Source organism: Gavia stellata, chromosome 22, assembly GCF_030936135.1.
Source record: "Gavia stellata isolate bGavSte3 chromosome 22, bGavSte3.hap2, whole genome shotgun sequence".
NCBI lineage: Eukaryota > Metazoa > Chordata > Aves > Gaviiformes > Gaviidae > Gavia > Gavia stellata.
This window is the reverse complement of record NC_082615.1, coordinates 7,423,565-7,443,282: the sequence shown is the minus strand read 5'-3', so window position 1 is coordinate 7,443,282 and position 19,718 is coordinate 7,423,565. Positions and strand designations below refer to the sequence as shown.

General features: G+C 51.8%; 1 protein-coding gene across 1 annotated transcript in view; it reads right to left on the bottom strand.

Annotated features, from left to right (window-relative positions):
* Positions 1 to 19,718, bottom strand: part of CACNA1G (calcium voltage-gated channel subunit alpha1 G) — a 148,746-nt gene that overhangs the window by 68,938 nt on the left and 60,090 nt on the right. Inside the window, exons 5-10 of the mRNA XM_059828045.1 lie at positions 18,891 to 19,050; positions 16,717 to 17,008; positions 16,103 to 16,195; positions 13,661 to 14,471; positions 13,533 to 13,577; positions 11,820 to 12,184 (exon numbers count right to left, since the gene is read on the bottom strand). Of these exons, the coding sequence (XP_059684028.1) occupies positions 11,820 to 12,184; positions 13,533 to 13,577; positions 13,661 to 14,471; positions 16,103 to 16,195; positions 16,717 to 17,008; positions 18,891 to 19,050 (1,766 nt within the window). The remainder of the gene's footprint in view (positions 1 to 11,819; positions 12,185 to 13,532; positions 13,578 to 13,660; positions 14,472 to 16,102; positions 16,196 to 16,716; positions 17,009 to 18,890; positions 19,051 to 19,718) is intronic.

Below are 19,718 nucleotides of genomic sequence, written 5' to 3'. Positions count from 1 at the left end.
AATGGGTTGAAAGAGGAAGGGAAAACTTCCCTTTCACCCAGCCAGGAGAAAAGGAGGGTCTCCAGAGCAGCCTGGAGCTCTGCCAGGGGAAGGCGAGGCGAGCATCTGCTGGAAGCACACCGCAACCAGACCCCGCTGAAATCGAGGAGTTATTTTGCTTTGGGAAACAACACATCCCTAAACAGTTGAGGTGGGGCAATACTAATTACTCGGAGGATTTTTGCAGCCAGCTGTGAAACGCTCTCCCCCAAGCCCCTCGCTCCCATTTGGGGGTCCCTGGGGCAGCTCATAAGCCCTCTGCAACAGCTCCGCATCCCTTTCAAGGGACACATCGCTGCAGCCAGTCTATAGGGCACCCACCCAGACCCCTGCCACGAGCAGCACCAGGAATTATTTATAAAAATAGAGGTGGGCTGAGATCGTGATCCTGCCCAAGAGGCTCACAGCCAGGCAGTGGGGATTCAAACACTTCTGAGAATGCCAGCTACAGGATTTCCATGCAGCCATAGATGTGTATAGATAAAAAGACTGTTTAAGATGCTTCTGCTCTAGAGAAATCACCAAAATGTCTGAGCCATCTTTCCTTAGACATCATTACAATACAGCAGGAAAAGTGGCTTTTCTCTCCTGTGGGAACTGAAATTGTCATCCCATCCCAAAGAGGAATGTAGAGTTTCAGAACTGGCGAACTGAAACACTTTGTGCCCAAAATTTTGAAAGCTCTCCCCTCCGTTTCAGTCCCTATTCCCTTATCCATTTGCTCTGTACCGTAAATCAACCGAAATTAAAAAACATAAATAAAAGTCAGCTTGAAGAAGAACATGGAACTTTTTGTTCCCCAACTGTTCAAATGGACGTTTCAAATATCTCAGACAATGTATTTCAATAGTTATTTTTTTTCTAAGCCAGTTCACTGAAACCGCTCCCCTCCCACGAACAGCTTCAATTTTGATAAATTGCCATTTTCTGACAATAACCGTCTAATCAAAACAATATTGACCAGCTCTAGACATAGTGTACCTGGGAGAGTCACCAACTCCTGGCACACAACCAGCTCCACAGGTCCTCGCCTGTGGAGAAAAGAGCTGGTAAAATCAAGCCGCTTTCCCCTCCGAGGACCACAACACGGCAGCCGGGGGAGGTAGCATCCTTCCTTTGACTAAATAATATATTTGGAAAACAAACCCCTCCTGGAACCCCCCTAGAAAGAGCATCTTGCAGGGAAGCAGAGCCCAAGGTGCAGACCCCGGGGTTTCTTTGTAGCACAAAGCCTCCTGCCCACCACCCAATTACAGCACATCTGCCACAGACTCAGCTTCTCCATTAAAAGAAGAGTCTGCTAATTCTCTCATCAGTAGCAGCAGTGACTAATTAAAAGGAAAGCATCCTATGATTAAACGAGCAACACCCAGAAACAGCAAGATACAAGCGCGATTCAGCTGTGCCACGAAACACCAGCTCTTCCGATGAATCTTCGGTAAATACTGAATTTTGTTTCCAGGACAGCTCGCCTTGCTGGACACACAGACGTGGTGTCCTGGATAAATCATTCCCTGTTAGCTCTCTGTTTGTGTAGTGTCGATTTGTTGATGTACCAAACAGCACATTGACAAGCTCTGGCAGCACATAAAATAGGAGCAGACAGCGCGGCATCTCTCATAAACACCACGCGGCAAACGAAGGCGCCGGGGAGGAGGCGAGCCACGGGCGCCCGCCCAGACGTAACCCTGCCTGGCAGGGTGCAACCCGTGGTGGCGAGGAGGGGATGCTCTCTGCACCCTGCCTGGAGGTTTCGGGCAGGGCTGGCTGGCACCGAGCACGGCACTGCCATGGGGGGCAGGAGGAGGCAAGGGAAGACGTCCCCAGGTACTAAATGTTGCCTTGAGGGGTGTTTCAGAGCTGGACCAGCGCCTTGCCCTTTTTCGGCATTCAGAAATAGGCTGTTACACATTTCTTTGGGGTTTATTCTTTTTTTAAACTGAGTAGAAGCTCATGAGCGAGGTTTCCGATGGCAGAAGCGATGTGCTGCATTTCCATCTGCGCACGAGACACTGGCACGTGCTGCTCAATCCTGTGCATGGGGCTCCAAGGTGTCTGCTCAAGCAAACGAGGCTGCAGGCAACGAGTGGGGAGAAGCTCCCGAAGGCGAGGACAGGGGCTGGGGTCGTTACAAGCAGAAGCCACGGGGGCTGTGTTCCCCAACTCCTGAAAGACAAGCCCCGCTGCGTGATGAAGTGCAACCAAATGCCCTGGCAGATGGTGTACAGAGCTTACAAGGCTTCTACTCCTGCCTTCCTCCAGCCATGACCCATAAAAGGGAAGTAACTGTGCCATGGCACAGGCTCTTCATCATCACCGGACCTGCACCCAGCACCGTGGGCATGTCTGGCATGGATCCGTCCATCCCCATTTCCCCCTTGCCTAGGCAGCGAGCTCCAGGCTGCGGCCAAGCCTGGTCTTGTCCAGCCCCTGCCCCTGGGGATGTCAGCACAAAAGAGCAGAAGCACCCCAGGGTCTTTCCTCTCTATCTTGCTAACAATAAAATAAAACAGAAAAAACACTTTCTTGCCAAAGCAGAGGGAGGGATGGGGTGACAGGCCAGGAGGCAGATCCCTCCTGATCCCGAGGGCTCTGCTTCTGCGAGCGGATCCAGAAGACCATGAAAACTTCAAACCCATTCAAACAGTTGCAGAATAAAACCCTTCTGAAATCATTACCATGGCAACTAAGGAAAAATAACACAGAAAGAAAATACCGACCTCAGCTATTTCACAGGAAACACCAACAACATTTTACTGACTCATCACTTGCCGATTTTTAATATATATATACATAAGAAAAAAATCAAACGGGTCACACAAAGATGCGATTTTCAACCTGACACTGCCGCATTAGATCCTCTCCACCCTCCACAGGGGTGCAGGCACACATCGGGTCTCCCTCAAAACAGGAGTCAGACCATCCATCCTGGGGCAAAACGTAAGAAATTCTGATGAATGGAATCAGCTATTAATTAACAAAATGAGGTGCCCTTTTTTTGCCCTCTCCCACGCCTGGTTCCCCATCATTTATAGCTCATGGCCATGTCTTTAGTCAACCAACAAGCCCTCTCTGTGCCTTATCCTCATCACACCCACAGTCTTCCCCCTGCCTTGATGCACCCGCTGAGCCACAACCATCCGAAAACCCACTTTGGTTCCCTTCGGTAAATGCAGCTCCTCTTAGCTCCAGAGCTGCTTGCTACTTTATAAATAGAAACTCAATCCACGCATATTTTCAGCAATGACATTCATTGTCTTTGGGGCTCCTTAAAAGGCATCGGGCTTTAGCTATCGTCCTGGGTCCGGCAGCGCGAACCTGAGCTGTGCTTAATTGGAGCCTGATAGACTGGTAGGCTTTCTCTACTCATCCTTTGCCAAACTGGTTAAGGAAATTCCTCCCTCTGGAAAACAGTTTCAGAGAGTAGCAGGATTGCAGCAGTTTTTGCTCTGCTCCTCCTAGGGCTGGAGACATGGAAAGGGCAGCGTGCTCGCTGCTCAGTGGGCTGGAGGAGGACTGCTGTGAAGTTCAGGATTTATAGGCATTTATTAAAAGAAAATGACTTTGACAGACAAGCGAACAGGTCCAGTTTCATCCCATCATCGCGTGGGAAAGGAGGATTTTGTTACAGGCTGAATGGAGGCTGAGTATTTCATGCCACAGCAAGTAATGCTGTAAGAAAGGGAGGAAAGCAGCTTTCATTTCAGAGAAATCGGAGCTGTCTGCACAGGAGGGACTCCCCTTCCACTCCTAATCTCCTCACCTTCCACCCGTTCCTCCCCGTTCCAATTAACAAATGTCCCTTCCCATTCCACGCCTGCAGGAGGAAGGAGCTGAGCCCCATGGACGTGGCACCTTCTGGTGCAAGGCCTTCCTCTCCACCACATCCTTGTTGAGCAACCATGGCCAACAACCAAATTCCCCAGCCCCGACTGCCCGTACGAGTGCCCATGGACCTCTGCCTCCTGTCCACCCTGAGCCCAGGGTGCAAATGAGGGGACGAGCCCCGACCACGATGGAGAACCTCATCAATCAACCCTGAAGGGACCTGCCATGAACTATCCCTGTCCAGGACCATAAACAGGACCTGCAGACCATGCTCTCCTCCTCCAAGCCCTGGGGGTGGGCTCTCTTTACCACTCTCAGAGACACAGCAGATAATCTCGCTTGAACTCCTTATGTCTCTCAGCTTGAGATTTCTGGATGAATATTATCCCAGAAAATGCAAGAAAAACATGAACTGGCTCATCCCTCTGCCCAGGTTTCGAAGGAGCTTAAGCTGAACAAAAGCTGCATTTCCACTTGGTCACACCTTGTAAGTACTTCAGATTTAAAGCCCTCTATTTCTAGTTAATCTAAACCAAGTTTGAAACTTATCTCTCCATTAGTACTTGAGAAGGTACCATGGGGAGGGAGGAAATAAAAAAAAAGAAAGAAAAAGCTGTCTCTGTACAGCTCCTGCACAGATCTGCTGAACCTGGGTTTCTGATGCTGGTAACACTATCTCTAATGCTGACAGACATCCACGGGGGAAAAGCTGGTCGTTTCCTAACATCAGCAAAAAAACAATTATAACAAAGAGCTGAAATCCAGCAGAGACGCGGGGAAAAGCGCTCAGCTCCTGTCCCCGCTCCTGCTGGGGGCTGAGTGGGGTGGGAAGGGGCTCTGTGAGGACATGGGTGGCAGCAGGGCAGAGTCATGGGCACCAACAGCATTGGGACCTACCTCTACCAGAACTGGGGAAAAAAAAAAAAAGGACTGATCCCTGGGAAATCACCAGCAATCAGCAATCAGGAGCGCTTACAGACCAAAGCGTTTGCTGGTGCAAGCTGAGGATGCTCCAGAAGCTCTAGCTGTGTTTGCTGGCTCCCACCCAAGGGGAACAACCACACAATAATCAAAGAAGGAGCAGGGAGAAACGCCCGGCTATCTGCAGAGAGCAGCGATTTTTCATCCGCGCAGGGATGAAGCGAGTTTTGAGAGCACACATCATTTTCCCATTTCACCGAGCCCGAGTTTCTTCTCAATGCTGCCTGAGCAGAGATAACACAAGGGTACAGATGGCAGCTGAAACAACAGCTGTAATGATAGGATCTAAGGCAGCCTGAGTATTTCCAGCCTCTGAACTAAATTAATAGGAAAGGATTGACACTTACGGCTCCCCATCCAGGGAGCTGAAGAAAACTTTAGTAGATGTCAAGGAAACCACATAGGCTCATCCCTAAAGCATGCAGAGAACTGAATTATCTGATAAAAACCCACACACACTTTCCAGTTGCATGAAATCTCATTTAATTTTCAAATTATTCAGTCTCCAGAACCAGGATAAAGTCTACTTTATAGGCACAGCCCATTTTTTTAATGACTATGAGGGCCATGGCACCCCTGTATTTTGCGTGGCACTCTGGAAGAGCTTCATGAGCGAGTCAATTAAAACACACGAGTTCCTACAAGACCTCATAAACCCTTCAGATCACTGAGGAACAGAAGAACCTCCAAGGTCCATAAAAAGAATTACCCCCAATAACAAACAGAGAGCTGGTTTTGAAGTCTCTGATCCTAGTGATTAACAGCTCTGATGACTTCCATTAGCGTTGACTTGACTCCTCCAGTCTCTAACAACAAACCGTTAAGAAGAGTAATTTCTACTTAAGCAGGAGCTAATTGAATACAGCACGTGCAAATCTATAGGGCACCTCATTTTCCTACCGTGGGAGTGCCCTATGCAGCTGTAGCGCTGAGAAATTAAGTTGACGCTAGCTACAAGCCCTGCATTGGGCAAAGCCAGCAGACGCCGAGGGAGGGAAAGCCTCACTGCGCTGCCAAAGCTTTGATCGCTTGGCTAGGAGCAGCTGGCACAGGGCTGGAGGATGCGTAATGGAGTTAAAAAGAGACACGGGATATGCACTGAAGTGGAAGTGGAGATACCTCTAGGAAGAGAAGACAGTGCATGGACGCAGGACCTTGCGAGCTCCCAGGAAGAGCCTGGGGCAGATGGAGGTTTTCCAGGGAAAGGCTGTCTCTTTTATTTAAGGGATGCATGCACATGGGTAAGTTCCCTCCTGAATCAAAGCCTAATGAATCAGATTCATATGGGGAAGCATCAAGTTGGAAATTTCGCCACAAAGAAAAGTTGAGCTATACTGTTAAGGCCATGGTTGAGGTAAGGCAGCTGGGGTGCAGGGTTAAGGGGGTACAGCACTGGTTTGCATTGGTGTGTGCTGCAGAGAGCCCCTGGTGCATCACCAGCTGCTGCCTGGATGTGGGACGGGTCTTTGAGTCTCTGCACTCACAGGAAACAATTCAAGAGAGGTGCAAGAGATACCAAAAATACTTTACAAAAAAAAGGGATTCCCTTCTTTCCTGACCTGGAGGCCCGATACAAATCCACACACATGAAAGAAGCCAAAATTTAGATGTCCTGGATCAACCTGACGTGGAGCTGCGGAGGTTGGAGGGGACACGGTGTTGCCCACGACTGCCCTGTGCAGCCAGACCAGGGCAAGATGGGCAGCCCACACCCTGCGAGCTGCAGCTCATCCCCCGATCCTCCACAGCCTCCTCGGAAGGCGAACGAGCCCTTGGCAAGATCTCATTTGGGCACATAGGGATGTCAAAGGAGCAGCCTCATGTGCCTGACAAATCTGCAGCTGCCCTCCACCACTCCTGTGGCCAGCAGCACAACGTTCAATTTGGCTTGAAACTGGTGGAGATGATGATGCTTTTGACCACCGAGTCCTGGGAGTAAAGCACTTCTGATCCCCAAAACACCCTTATTTCTTGAGGCTTACAAATGGATCCAGACCTGCTGTCCTCCAGCCTGCCCAGGACTTTGGACACTAGCACAGACTTAAGCACCCCAAGACCTGGGGCACCAGCCTGCCAAATCCCCGCTGTCCAGCCCCGTTACACCACTTCTCCATGGAGCAATCAAATTTTCCTCCCACGTGGAGAAATTAATCAGTGGGTGTCACAACAGCTAATAATTTTCAGTTACCTTCTTCCCTGCACACTGAATTCAGGCAGAAGCACAAGTATATAAATAGCATTTGGGTGACTATTATAAATGCTTGAACCTGGAGCCTAATGGTTCCTCCACGCCGGGAGGTTTTCTAATGCTGCTGCAGTTACTGACCCTTCACCTCCCCTCTCGATCATCCTGGATACCTGAAAATTTCACGTCCTCTGACGCTGATTAGGAAGACTCCCACGTTCTCCAGCCTCGACTGTTTACATAAATCGACACTTTAATGCATTTTGCCAGCAAGCTTTCCTTTGATGCTTTGGCACAGATGGTTGATATTTCCATGCCACAGCACCTATTAGATCGTAATGTTACCGGTGACAACTTTACATCATCTGCACCGTGTACGGTCCGGGCCCCTGCAGCGGGATGCAGTAGGAATTCAGCTTGAGATACCACCGTGGGCTGAGGCTGCTCCTGCCTTCTGCAGATGGAGTTTGCACACCTCGGTTCGTGGCACTGCTGCTCTGTGGATTCCTACAACACCTTGCTGTAGTTGTAGTTGCTCCTGGAGGGATGTCGGGCATCGCTTTTCCCACTTCCTTGAAGAATTGCCTCCCATGGATGATGAGCATTCCTCCTTGGGTGCTGTCCCAAACAGTCATTCACCCCTGTCATCTCTCCAATTTGCTTTTAAGAGTTAACAAGAGATTCTCTACAGGTCTGAACTGATTTCCTCTTCCTTCCTTCAGAGACACCAGAGTTTTGGACCACTCTAGATCCAAGTCCCCACAAGCTCCAGCCATGGATTTGAACCGACTGCAGCTTTGGGGAGGCCAGTGCAGGACTCTCCAGTCTCTTGTTATGTTAACAATGGCAAAACACCGCAGAGACAGCGGCTGAAATTCAAGCACTATTTAAACAAATGAATATGTAGGGTATAGTTCATACAGTGCGAGTTCAGACAAGGAAAATCGGAACAGCCAGGCAGCTCAATGCGAACCAGATTTTAAAAACAAAAACAAAACCCCAAAGCCCTTCCTCAAGGAAGCCCTTGCTGAATTCTTTCCTCTGCTGAGGAGTCCAACATCACGCCTTGTACTAAAGCCTTTGCATTTCACTCCAAGGAAGGATTTGGAGGAGGGGGGAAAAAAAAAAAAAGCAGCACATTATGGAACACAGTCTGGCTTACAGCCAGGGCTGGGGGGAAAGCAGCACAGAAACCCTCTGGTTTAGCAGCACATTTTACTCCTGCTCTATGGCAGAACAAGCTTTTGCAAAGCCCTAGCCGTTTGAACCCACAGCGCTGCAGAGTCTCAGCTTCCCTAAGGCGAATCAGTCAATTGGTTCAACAGTGTACTTAAAATCCCCCGGAGCCTACCTTTAAATCACCTTTATATTCCTCTGCCCAAAGCTAAGAGTTTCTACCTGCATTTTGCTTCATCTCCGTAGAAAAACAAGCTATTTAGCAGTCACATTAATAATCCGCAGCAATCTGGTTGTCATTTCCCTGATGGAAAATTTCACACCGCTGCCCAGCAGCAGCGACATGGTGAGTGCTATGTGCACCTCCAACCGCTCTGCTTTCCTCCCACTACACCCTGCAGTCCTGAGAAAGGCAAGAGTCAGAGCTGGACGGGTGGGGAGGATGGGCAGAAAATGCAACGTTAAGCCCGGTCAGGTGTACCTATGGCTCATGCATATGCAGGAACCACGTGGAAGCAACCTGATGCTGAGTGAGAAAGTCAGCGAGCTCATGTCAGAAGGAAACCCAGCTCCTGAACCCCCAGCCATACGATGGTAAAATATTTGTTGACAATGACTTTACCGTGGAAGGTGGTCTATGGAGAGGAGCTTTGGGATGGAAGGTCCTAAGGTAGGAGATGAGCTCCTGGGGACATGAACTACCTTTGCTATGCGCATCCAGCACTCCTGGCCATGGGTACTCAGTCTGGCCAGGGTGACTGATGGGTGAATGCAAGTAAACAGAAGAGGTGGAGGCCAGTGTTTTCAACACACTCCAAATTTCCACTCATTTTAATATGCCTTCAAACCACCACTTTCATCCTAAATATCCCAGCCTGGCCTTCTCTGGTTGATGAGTCTGTTAAGCAAATGACTGTAAAGACTGTTTCAGTCTTCCAGGCAACTTCCATGGAGGAAAGCAGGTCTCTCCAGGATGCCTCTCCCAAGGTGAGATGCAAAGCCTCCAGAGAAGCATACTTCTCTCCCCTGGCTATAACAAGGACCTCAGCTGACCAGCTCATGTTCTCAAGCCCAGGATGCTCTGGTGGTCCCAGAGCTGCTGAATCCCACCCAGCACTGCTGGGGACAGATGGGAGGGCAGAAGCCTTCCTCCTCCCAGAGTAACCACCAGCCCATCCATCCTCTCACACAGTAGCTGCTAGCATGTCCTCTCTCCTCTGGCGAGGTGCTGGTAAACAACACAAGGCTTTTGACATGGCACCATAAAAAATGTCCTGAAAGTATTTATCCTAACATAGCCCGGTGTGCCCAGGACGGCCTCATGTGAAAAGCCCAAGAGGTAAATATTCATTAAATAAGCAGAGAGCTTAATATAGAAAGTCACGGAGTCAAGCGCTCTTCAAGCCCCCTCATGTCTTTGCAAACATTAGCCAATGAAGATAAATTTGGCGGGGTTGATCACTTGCACTTTCAGGAAAGGCTCTTCTAAAAGAAAAAAATCACATGTTTCAGTGTTTATAATCTCTGCAGAAAGGCCTAGTCCAGCATTTCTCCCCTCTAATTCCTGCTCTCATAACTGTCAGAGTATGAAACTGCAAACTATAAGCCTCCCGAGTTTACAGAAAAACACCTCTCTGCTCTCTGCTGCCACTTTGAGCAGATGAACTAATAAAAACAAGCTCCACTATTCGCTCCAAATGCCTAGGAGAACGGAATCTGGAACAGTAGTAGCTTCAAAATACCGTCAAAGAAAGCAACCACCCACGGCGTCTGGAGTCCCCCCACGCTTATCATCTCCCTTCACCTTGTTACCCGAAAACCACCACAAAAATCTGCCTCTTCCCATCCAGCTTCCTGCTGGGACGCACCGCTGGCCGGGGCAGAGGCCAGCACCCTGCTGCCCTCTTTACCCCGAGCCAAAGTATTAAGGAGCTGTGTTGTCTTTAGTGTGTTCGATGATGGGAGCTTGCTCGGCTACCCATCCCCGGTGGGATGGTCCCGCTGGTACACGCACAGGAGCCTACACCAGCATCTCCCAAAGATGCTCCCGATAAAGGGAAACAAGCTTTGACAATCCGCCCCTTGGACAGTGGCAGCAAAGACACGGCAGATCTGCTTTCACCTCTCAGCCGAAGGAGGAATATAACTGTTTATCGGTTTCCTGAGCCACCTCCCCCCAGGTTCTTAAGAGATGACCTTCCCGATATTACTAAATAAAGGTGGAATCACCCAAGCTTCCCCGCAGAGCTCCCACCAAGGGCAGCACATGAAGGTGAAACCTGCAGGACTTCAGAGCGTGTCGCTGTTTAATGTGTACTGAAAACAACGGTTAGCCAGCCAGACTCTATTAGGACATCAGGGAGAAGGCGCTGGCTGGAAGGGACACATTTAGCACAGCCACGTCTCCCTGGCGTTCGGTCATTGAGGCATTAATGCCACGGGAGGACACGGGAATTTGGAGCCGGTCCTCAGCCACCACCGCTGCCACTGGGAGCTGTGGGAGAAACGCCTCTGCGTGCAACTGCGAGCGACTCTGCAAACACAAAATGTGCCAGGAAGGGAGAAAAGTAAACAGCCACGACTCGAGATGCAAGGGAGCTCCCAGCAAAGGCTGGCACTGGGACAGGGGTGGCCGTGTCTGTCTGGGAGGGAAGAGGTCTGGCATGCTGGGAGAGGCACCACGCTGGGCTGGCCGCTGGGAGCCCTGAAGCATTGGAGGGGTATATAACAAGGGTTTGCAGCATCTCAGCATCCCTGCTAATAAATTCTTCCCCCTAAATCCAAACGAAGCGTGCACCTGCAGCACCAAGCCATCCCATGCCTGCGGCAGGACTGAGGGCACCACGCCAGGCACGCCGCCGGCAGCAGCCGCAAAACCTACGTGAGACCAGACCGTGCAAAAGCCTCTCTAAAAGCAGAGCTCTTGTCATCCTTATGGAGACATTTCAAGAGGAACGTGGCAACTCCTTTTCTTAATGACTATATATAGGGAAAAGCTCTGCTAGGTGACAAGCGCGCAAGAGGCTGGAGCAGAGGCAGCCTCTTGCCTGCAAGGACTCAGATAATCGAGTGGAGAAATAGCCAGCGATGAGTCTATTTTGGCCTCAGTGTGCTGCTGCTGGAGCGTTCACCAGGGAGGCAAAGGCATTTGTTACCTCCTCTCCAGGGACTGCAAATTCAATAGACTCCTCTGCCTGCAGCTGCACCGACCCCGGAGCCCGCAGCCGCTGGCAGTGCTGCTAGGACTGCTGGGCTGGCACAAACCCAGCGGCAAATGGCTGCTCCCCCTCCTTGGCCCCTGCACCGCAGAAACCAGCAACGCATGCTGCTGCCCGCGTGACGGCGGTTTTGGCATGGTGCTGAGCATCCCTGGCAGGGCTGGGTTGCGGGAGCTCACGCAGCCCAGTACCAGCCAAGGTGATTGCTGCCTGCCTCTGCCTGCAAGCTGGAAGCAGGCTCAGAGGAGAAAAATCAGCCCTGCTCTGTCCTGGGACCCTTCCTACAGCACCCCAACGCCTCTCGCCTCAAACCATCCCATCGGCGGCCAGATTCGGACCCATAACACCGCCCACATCCCCACTGCACCCGGAGCCGCCGGGGCAGCGCTCACCTGCTCGTGGTACTCGATCCCCATGCTGAGCGTGTTGATGAGAATGGCCACCATGATCCCACGGCCAAAATATTTGCTGTCCACTATCTTCCGGAAGGTCTCGCACACCATGCGCCAGAAGGCCAGCACCCGGCTCGCTCTCCTGGCCCGGGCTCTGCCCCGCTGCGGGTCCCGCTGGTCGCTGTAGTGGGCATCCTGCGTGAACTCGTAGACCCCCTCGCTGTCCGAGTCGGCCGTCTCGTTGTCCGTCAGCTCGGCCTCGCTCGTCAGCGCCTTGAGGCAGTAAGGGCAGCTCTCGGGGTTGCAGGAGCCGCCGTCCAGCTTGGTGCAGGGGCTGGAGATCTTGCAGGAGCTTTGGCAGGGACCTGAAATGCCAGCGGGGCAGGGGCAGGGCAAACCGTCAAGCCAGGACAGGGGGGCTGCGGGTGGCCACAGGAGCAACCCCCAGTCCCTGTTAGCACCAAGCTATTGCCCTGGACAGGACAGGCATTTCCTAAGGGGAAAAGGGCTCCTGCTGGGTTAAAGAGCCCTAGGCAAAACCTGGGCTCCCCGAGCGCCTCCTCCCCAGTTACAAAGCCCTCTTTGCTGCCCCAGGCAGACACTGCCGCCAGCCCAGAACCCCTAGCCCACCTCGTTATACCTCTGGCCATTACGGCTAGGAGAAAGCAATCGGCTCGCCTGGCCCTGGCAGGCTCCGGGCTGTAATTAGCCTGAGCGCGGTCGCCAGCAGTCTCCTTTCCTGCTCTCGCTGTTTGCTGATGCTCCGAAATCACCAGCTCCCCCCTCCACGTGCTGCCCCCAACAGCAGCTCCCAGCTGCCAGGTGGCTCCCGGGTGACAATACCAGCGGGATATTCCCCAAAAATCCCACCAGCTGGCTGCCAGGGGAGAGGCTATCTGCAAAGCACACGCCTGACTCGCGCACAGCAGCACGCGGCAGTGTGAATAAAAACCCAGCGCTAAACCATCTCAGAGCCCAGCTCTGTGCGTTTAGTCTCTGGGCAGCTCTGGGTGGGGGGCAGGACTTGGTCTCTTCCCTGCACAGCTCCTGGAGGAGGTGGAGGGGTGGAAAAGGCATTGACCACCTGGGAAAGCTCGGCCAGAAACACTTCTCGGAGGCTGAGAGGGTTTGGACTAGACTGGCCTGAGCTTCCAAACCTCAGGATGCGGAGGGGGAGAGAGCATCTTGCGGTGAAGGTATGAAGCGCCCAATCCAGGAAAGCTGCAATCAGTGTCTGGCTCTGTTACGGGCTTCCTGAGCAAATCACTCCGGACAGATTTTTAATACTCAGCATTCGTGATTGCCATTGAGCACTCGTGCAAAGCAGACACTCAATCTCCCCGAGCCTTGGGTCCCACGGGGAGCAGAGCTCAGGGATGTGCTGGGACTTAGATCCGGAAGGTATCCATCCCCAAGCTCTGCAGCAAGTGGTGGGCAACGCAGCCACCTCCAACCCCTGTGTTTTAGCGAGGAAGGGACATGGCCATTTGGAAGCGGCCAGGCTGGGCTCCAGCTCTGCTGGTTCTAGCTGATCCGGGCCTGGTTCTAGCTGATCCGGGGAGTACAGGGATTTGGGGAGTGATCCCTGTAATTGCAGAACAAATTCATTTGACTGGGAGGAGATGGGGATGGGAAAGATGATGGGTTCATTAAAACATTTGGTTTTGGCTATAAGATGCCTTAGGTATGTCGGAAGATTCATGTTGGTCTCACCTGGAAAGCCATCACCTTTCTCTGTAACGTGGACTGAAAAGAACCCTGCAAAGAATCAGAAAGAGAAATAGGTCGTAGCTTGTATTTCTGCAAGACAACCCCAGACCGACGTCCAGCCCCAGACTCACCCGTGCTCTGTGTCTCCAGCAGCTTGTGCATGGTGCTGTACGGCCCGGGCGGGATGTTGAGGCTTGTCAAGGTGCTGCTCCCGGCACCGACCGCTGCCTCCCCCAGGCTCTTCTCTTTCAGCATCTCATGGGAGGTACTGGGGTGCACCGTGGGGTACACCTTGCTGCCCATGATGTTCTTGGGGATCCCCTCCGGGCTGGGCAAGCCGAGGCCCGGCTGCGGGAGGGATGGCCGGCAGCGCACCGGCTCAAAGTGGCAGTCGGCATGGTAGATGCTGTGGACGGACTCGGTGTTGCTGGGAGCGGCACTGGGGGCCCCGTGGGGGTTCGGTGCCGAGGGGGGGAGCATCAGCCGGTTGGTCCCGTTGTGGAGCGAGCTGGTCTCCACGTCACTGATCTCCGGGCTGGCGCGGGGCGCCCGCAGGTTCCCATTGCCCAGGTGATAGTGGTGGTGGTGGTGGTGATGGTGGTGGATGAGGTGGTGCACGGAGGACCTCTTCCTGCTCCGGCGCTTCCCGGCACGCCGGTCGGCTCCCGCCTTGCTCGCAGGGCTGGCGAGGAAGCCCATCCTCACGCCTGCCACCCGGTAGACCTCCACGAGCTGCTTGCTGCCTTTACGGGCAATGTAAACCAGGTACTTGAGGAGTTCGTCATAGCAGCTGCCTGGCTCCGAAAAGCTGGCAAGGGTGCTGGCGTTGGACAGGTAGCGCACCCGCTGCTCCTTCATCAGCTGGCTCTCGCGCTGCTTCGTCTCGGAGAACTGCGTTGCTATCACCACCAGGCAGAGGTTGATCATGAAGAAGGAGCCCACCTAAGAAGACAGGAGCCATCAGCCACCTCGGGGTGGCCATGCGCACCCTATAGCCCTGCCTCACCCCCCACCCTGGTGCAAGGAGGAGGGGGCAAACCCCAGCCAGCCCCACCTCCTGCGTCACCCGGTGGGGACCACCGGTCGGGACCGCAGAGGGGCTGACTCACCCCCCAAGCCCCCGCCCCGGGGACTCCCACGCCAGCGCTCCACGGAGGACGTCAGAGATCAAAGATGAGAGAAGATTATTTTGACAAAAAGCTTTTGCTCTTTTAAGATGGTGTTTTTCTCTCTCCGCAGACAGCGGTTGTAATTATCACAATTAGTGGCATTACGATGAATGCACTGAGCCTTCCTGATAGGAACGTTTTTTCTGGCAGTGTGTGGGTAGCTTGCGAGCAGATCCCTTTCCCCTGCTAACGGGATTTGCGGGTGACTGTTATGCAAGGGCATCAGCAGTCTGTACCCACAGCTTGGAGATTTTATTTCCAACCAGGCTTTCACGAGGTTCTGCCTTCTGCAGAGCCCAGCCTGGATCACAGAGAATTACTGACGTGCTAACGGGCTATCACACGCCGCTAACATTACTCGCACGGCACCTGGAAAAGTACTGCTTGCCCTTCCTCTCCGTTGTTTCGGGGATGCTGAGAGCAAGGGATTGTTTCTTTTTTGGGGAAGCTAATAGATGAACCAGAAAAAGCATCATGGACTAAATGACCTCCTACCTTCTCATATCAGGGTTTGAGTCCTGGTTTGATGAGAGGCAGAAATCCCCACAATGGCCTAATGGATGACGTGCAGCTATTTTGCTGGACTTAGTCCAATTAGGCAGCAAGAAAGGGACTCATCTCACTTATCTCAGATACATCTGAGTGAGGCATCTAATGATCCTTTAGAGTCAAGAGAGAAATAGGCACATCAAGTCTGCAATGCATCTAATTTATTTTGGATGTCTACCTTTGGAGGAGATGAATCACCCCCTTAAAGCACCTATTCTTCTCCCTTGACGATAAAGGGAGTCTAGACAACGAGCTCAGCCAGTCACGGTAGACAATTCTGTTTGCATAGATGAAGCCCATCATGGAGCCCACCCCACAGAAACTCTTTGTTGGCTCCTTTGTGGGTGGTCTCAGATGATGCTGTGAAGCGTGGGTGGGCTGGGGGCAGAAATCTCTTCCCTTCTTTCTTAATGTGCTCCCTGAAGTTTGGGACTGTTTTCCCGAAATGTCCCCTCTGCACCAAGGACCCAGTTCTTCAATATGGGGGAATTTCTGGGCAGCCTTCTCCCCTTCCAGAGCTCAAAACCTGCCTACTTTTAAACTTAAATTCAAGGTGGCGACTAAGGGAGAGGACCTTGGAGCACAAGGAGAGAAGTAGTAGAAACAGCAGCAGCAGAAGTGTATCTACCACAGCTTAAGCACATCTTTCTTTCCTTCCTTCACGTTTGCAGCAAAACGCAGCTGCAATGCAATGCCGTATTGAAGCTGCATGTCTTCCAGCAGGCTGGTTTCTACCCCTCCTATGTGGCACCAGCTTTTATATTCATTGTATTGTCTGCCTGTCCTCTGGGTCACTCCACTCTGCCCTCCCCAAATGCCAGGAGGACCCCCCCATGTTCCCCTAAGGCCACTCACAATGATCAGGAGGATGAAGTAGATGAAGTTGTAGAAGGAGTGTGCGTCCATGACAAAGTACATGATGTCCACCCAGCCTTCCAGTGTGATGACCTGGTGAAGACAGGAATGCAAAATGAACCCGTCAAGGCTCAGTTACAACACCAAGTGCACAAGCAGCGTTTCTCCTGGCTGGGCCATTTCTGACACCCCATAGCTGATCTTGGTGCAGTACAAGACACTGAGGAGCCAAATCCTGCTCCCACCAGTGCCAATAGCCACATTGCCAGCTGCCCAAGCTGAATCCAGACCTTCTTTTCCAGCTGGACCTAAGGCCCGCTACTGCATTTTGCAGAGGGAAGAGCAGGCTCTAGGCTCCGCTCCACATCAGGATGGTCGTCTGGCACAGACACAGGGTTTGGAGAATGTGGTTTTGTCCATGCATGTGAGATGGAAGCATCTTTAAACAAGGCATCAAATTTTATCCCTGACATTTTAAGCACACATGCACTACTATACAGGTGCTTGCTGGTGCAAAATAGCCCCCAGGAGTGTGATTACACAGCCCCTGGGAACATGTTGGGGGGCCTGACGGGCTGTTCCCCACCTTGTGAGAGTTTGCACACAGGGCTTACCTGAAATATCGCGATCCAGGCGTAGCCGATGTTATCGAAGTTGATGGCTCCCTTGAATGGGTTGTGCTCCCCGGCAGAGCAGTTGGTGTAATACTGGTTCCAGTTGACACATGACGTGTTGGTGGTGTCATTGTAGGAATAGTAATCCAGGGTGCACTCTAGACCCTCTTCCCTCCGTGTTGGGATGCTCCGGCAGTAGCGCATCCCGTTCTCCCGGGGCTGGGAGCAGATGAAGGGGTTCTCGTCTTCGTTCTCTGTCTGGTAGTATCGCTCCAAATCCACTGTGTAGGGGCTGAAAGAGTCCAGACAGGGCTGGGGTTTGCACACCGATTGCAGGCAATCTGGCAAGGTAACGACTGTAACAGCAAAGTCTGACATCTGTTATTCTGGATCTTAAAACTTTTTTTTAAAAGGGATCCCCTTGGACTTCCTGCGGCCCCACTGGGTGAGATGACGTCCCTAACTGGGTTTTGGGAAACTGAGGCAGTGCACTCAGCCACTCAGCAACCCCTCTGATGACATTACTAAGAGTCACTCCATCTGGAGGTGCTCTGGCTTTGACTTTGGGGGACTAAGAGCAAGATTCAGCCCAGCAGGGCTTCTCTGAAATGTCTTTGCTGCAGTAAGATGGAAATCAGTCAGTTTAAGCTCCTGTATCTCCTGTCCTCCTGGAGATGCCGAGAATGGCTTGGGGAGACTCTATGTATAAGGACCTCCCAAGCTTCCTAAAAACCAGAGACAGGTCCTTCATCTGTATTTCACAGTGCCTGTTCAGCCCATAGATAAGCTCTAAATTCTCTCTGAGGGTGGCCTTACCACAGCAAACCAGCAAAAACGCTCTTCGGGGAGATGAAACAACCCATGGCCAGCCAGAAACTGGCTTCTTGCTCTGCACACAGCTACCTCCTTAATGCTGCCAGGACTCCCACTAAAGCTTGCAAAGATATTTTTAAGCCTAGTTCAGCCTGGTTAATTCTTGCAGAATTGCCTTTAATACCCTTCAAAGCTTATCTAAACCCCTGGAATTCTGGCTCAATTAAACAGCACCCAAACCTGTGGCTCTATTGGATTTACTCGGTGGTGAAGCAGTCCCTCTGCTCTGCTGCCATTTACTTAACAGGGACATGCCCTGGTAATGACTCTCCCAACTGTCCTTCGAGGGCACGGCCCACAGGAGGGGTGGCAGTTGATTAGGAGATGCGTGGGAGAGAATAAAAGGTGCATCATGCCAGCTCCAGACCCGAAAGCCAGCCTAGCCACAGCAACATCGTCATGGTCCTGCTGTGTGCAAGAGAGAAGCTCTGGGCTTGCAGGACTTCTCCATCCAGGCGTGGATCTAGCCGGAGTAACTGCGGGGAGTCAGCATTTGAAAGCGATCCACTGAAAGGTGACAGAAGTGCCGGAGCTCGGCAGAGCAGCCATCAAGGGCTTGTAGTCACCTGCCCTTCTCCTACCATTCAAAGGCAGGGAGGTTGTGGAAAAAAGCAGGTAGGTAGGAGAACAGGTATGGAAATCCTGGTCCGAAAGAGGCTGACAGCTACCAGAACAGAGGGGTATTTCAACGACTGTTCAAACATTCCTACAACTGCCAAGCTGGCTGGCCAGGAAACTGGGTGCTACAAAACCCCATTTGATCACAGTAGTCCTCTTGGCCTCAAAGTCCAGGGAGCTGTGAAAAATAACACTTTGAGACAGGAACTATCTCCTGCTCTGAGACTGAAAAGGATTCAGCATCCTGAAATGTATGGTATCTCCATCAGCTTTCCCTGGGATTTAGGTGGGACTACAAATGCCCAACCAACCAACACCACCAGCTGTTGAACGGGATCCAGACCTCAACATCTCGACAAACGCAGAAAAGGTCACACATTAATGATATGCTGAATTTAGAGAGCCTGAACTCTAATGCTCAGGGTTTTTCTGAGGCTCTTATCAATCAGAGAGGTTCCCAAGTACCAGCTGAGGGTTCAGGACTGCCCTGCAGAACTCGAATGGCAAACTGTCACAGCTCGCTCTGTTCCTGGTGTGCATGCCCGGGCAGGAGTTGTAGTGGCATTTAGGAGCAGGGAGCATTTACAGAAGACCAGGGCTTTTTAATGGAGGATATCCTTGTCTCCTGGAGGGACAGACTCGCCCAAGCCAGAGAGACACTTCTGCTGCCCACGCAGACTCACATGCTGAAGTTCTCAGGGAGGAAGCAGCGGTTCCTGAGCAAACCTGCCCACAGCTGGACTCCCACGATGCCAAAGATGAAAAAGACGAAGAAGCAGAGGAGGAGGACGTTCCCCAGCATGGGCAGCGTGTCCAAAAGAAGTGTCACCAGGATGCGCATACCTGAGGTGAAGAGGAAGCGGTCAGGGAAGAGGAAAACTCCACGCTGAATGTTCTTATTCCAGCTATGTCCTCCTGACCTTCTCCTTTCCATCCATACTTTTCCTTCCACTGACAGCTGCTGCCTTCCCAACCACTGTCCTTGTCACCCACACAAGGCTTGCAAACACCCGCAGCTCCCCAGTCCCCTCTGGTTTCCCCTCAAAGCCTGTGGGATACCCCCTTCATCCGTGCCCTGCTCCTGGGCACACGACCTACCTTCCCTGCTCCTCTCCCTTCACTCCTCATCTCAAATCCTCTTCTCCTAAAGTTTTCTAGCAATTATGTCTCCTTTCTTCCCTGAGACCAAACTCTGACGTCCTCCCTTGCTCAGTCATATTTCTTTCCCCGCTCTGTATATATTAACTTTCCCTTCCCTCCCTAATTCCCCTCATCTACCCTAAATCCCCTCTCTTCCTTAAAATACAGGACTCTCTCTGGCAGTTAATTCTCACAAGCTCAGGAACAGCCAGTTCTGTAACAAAGACAAATTGATGGTGACTTCAACTTGACATTTACACACAAAAAAATTGATTTCATCTGACGTCTCTGTAATATTCTGCTCATCTCTCGCTCTCCTTCTTTCCCCGTCTTCTGCATTCTCTCACTCGCTTATATTGATTTTCATTTAA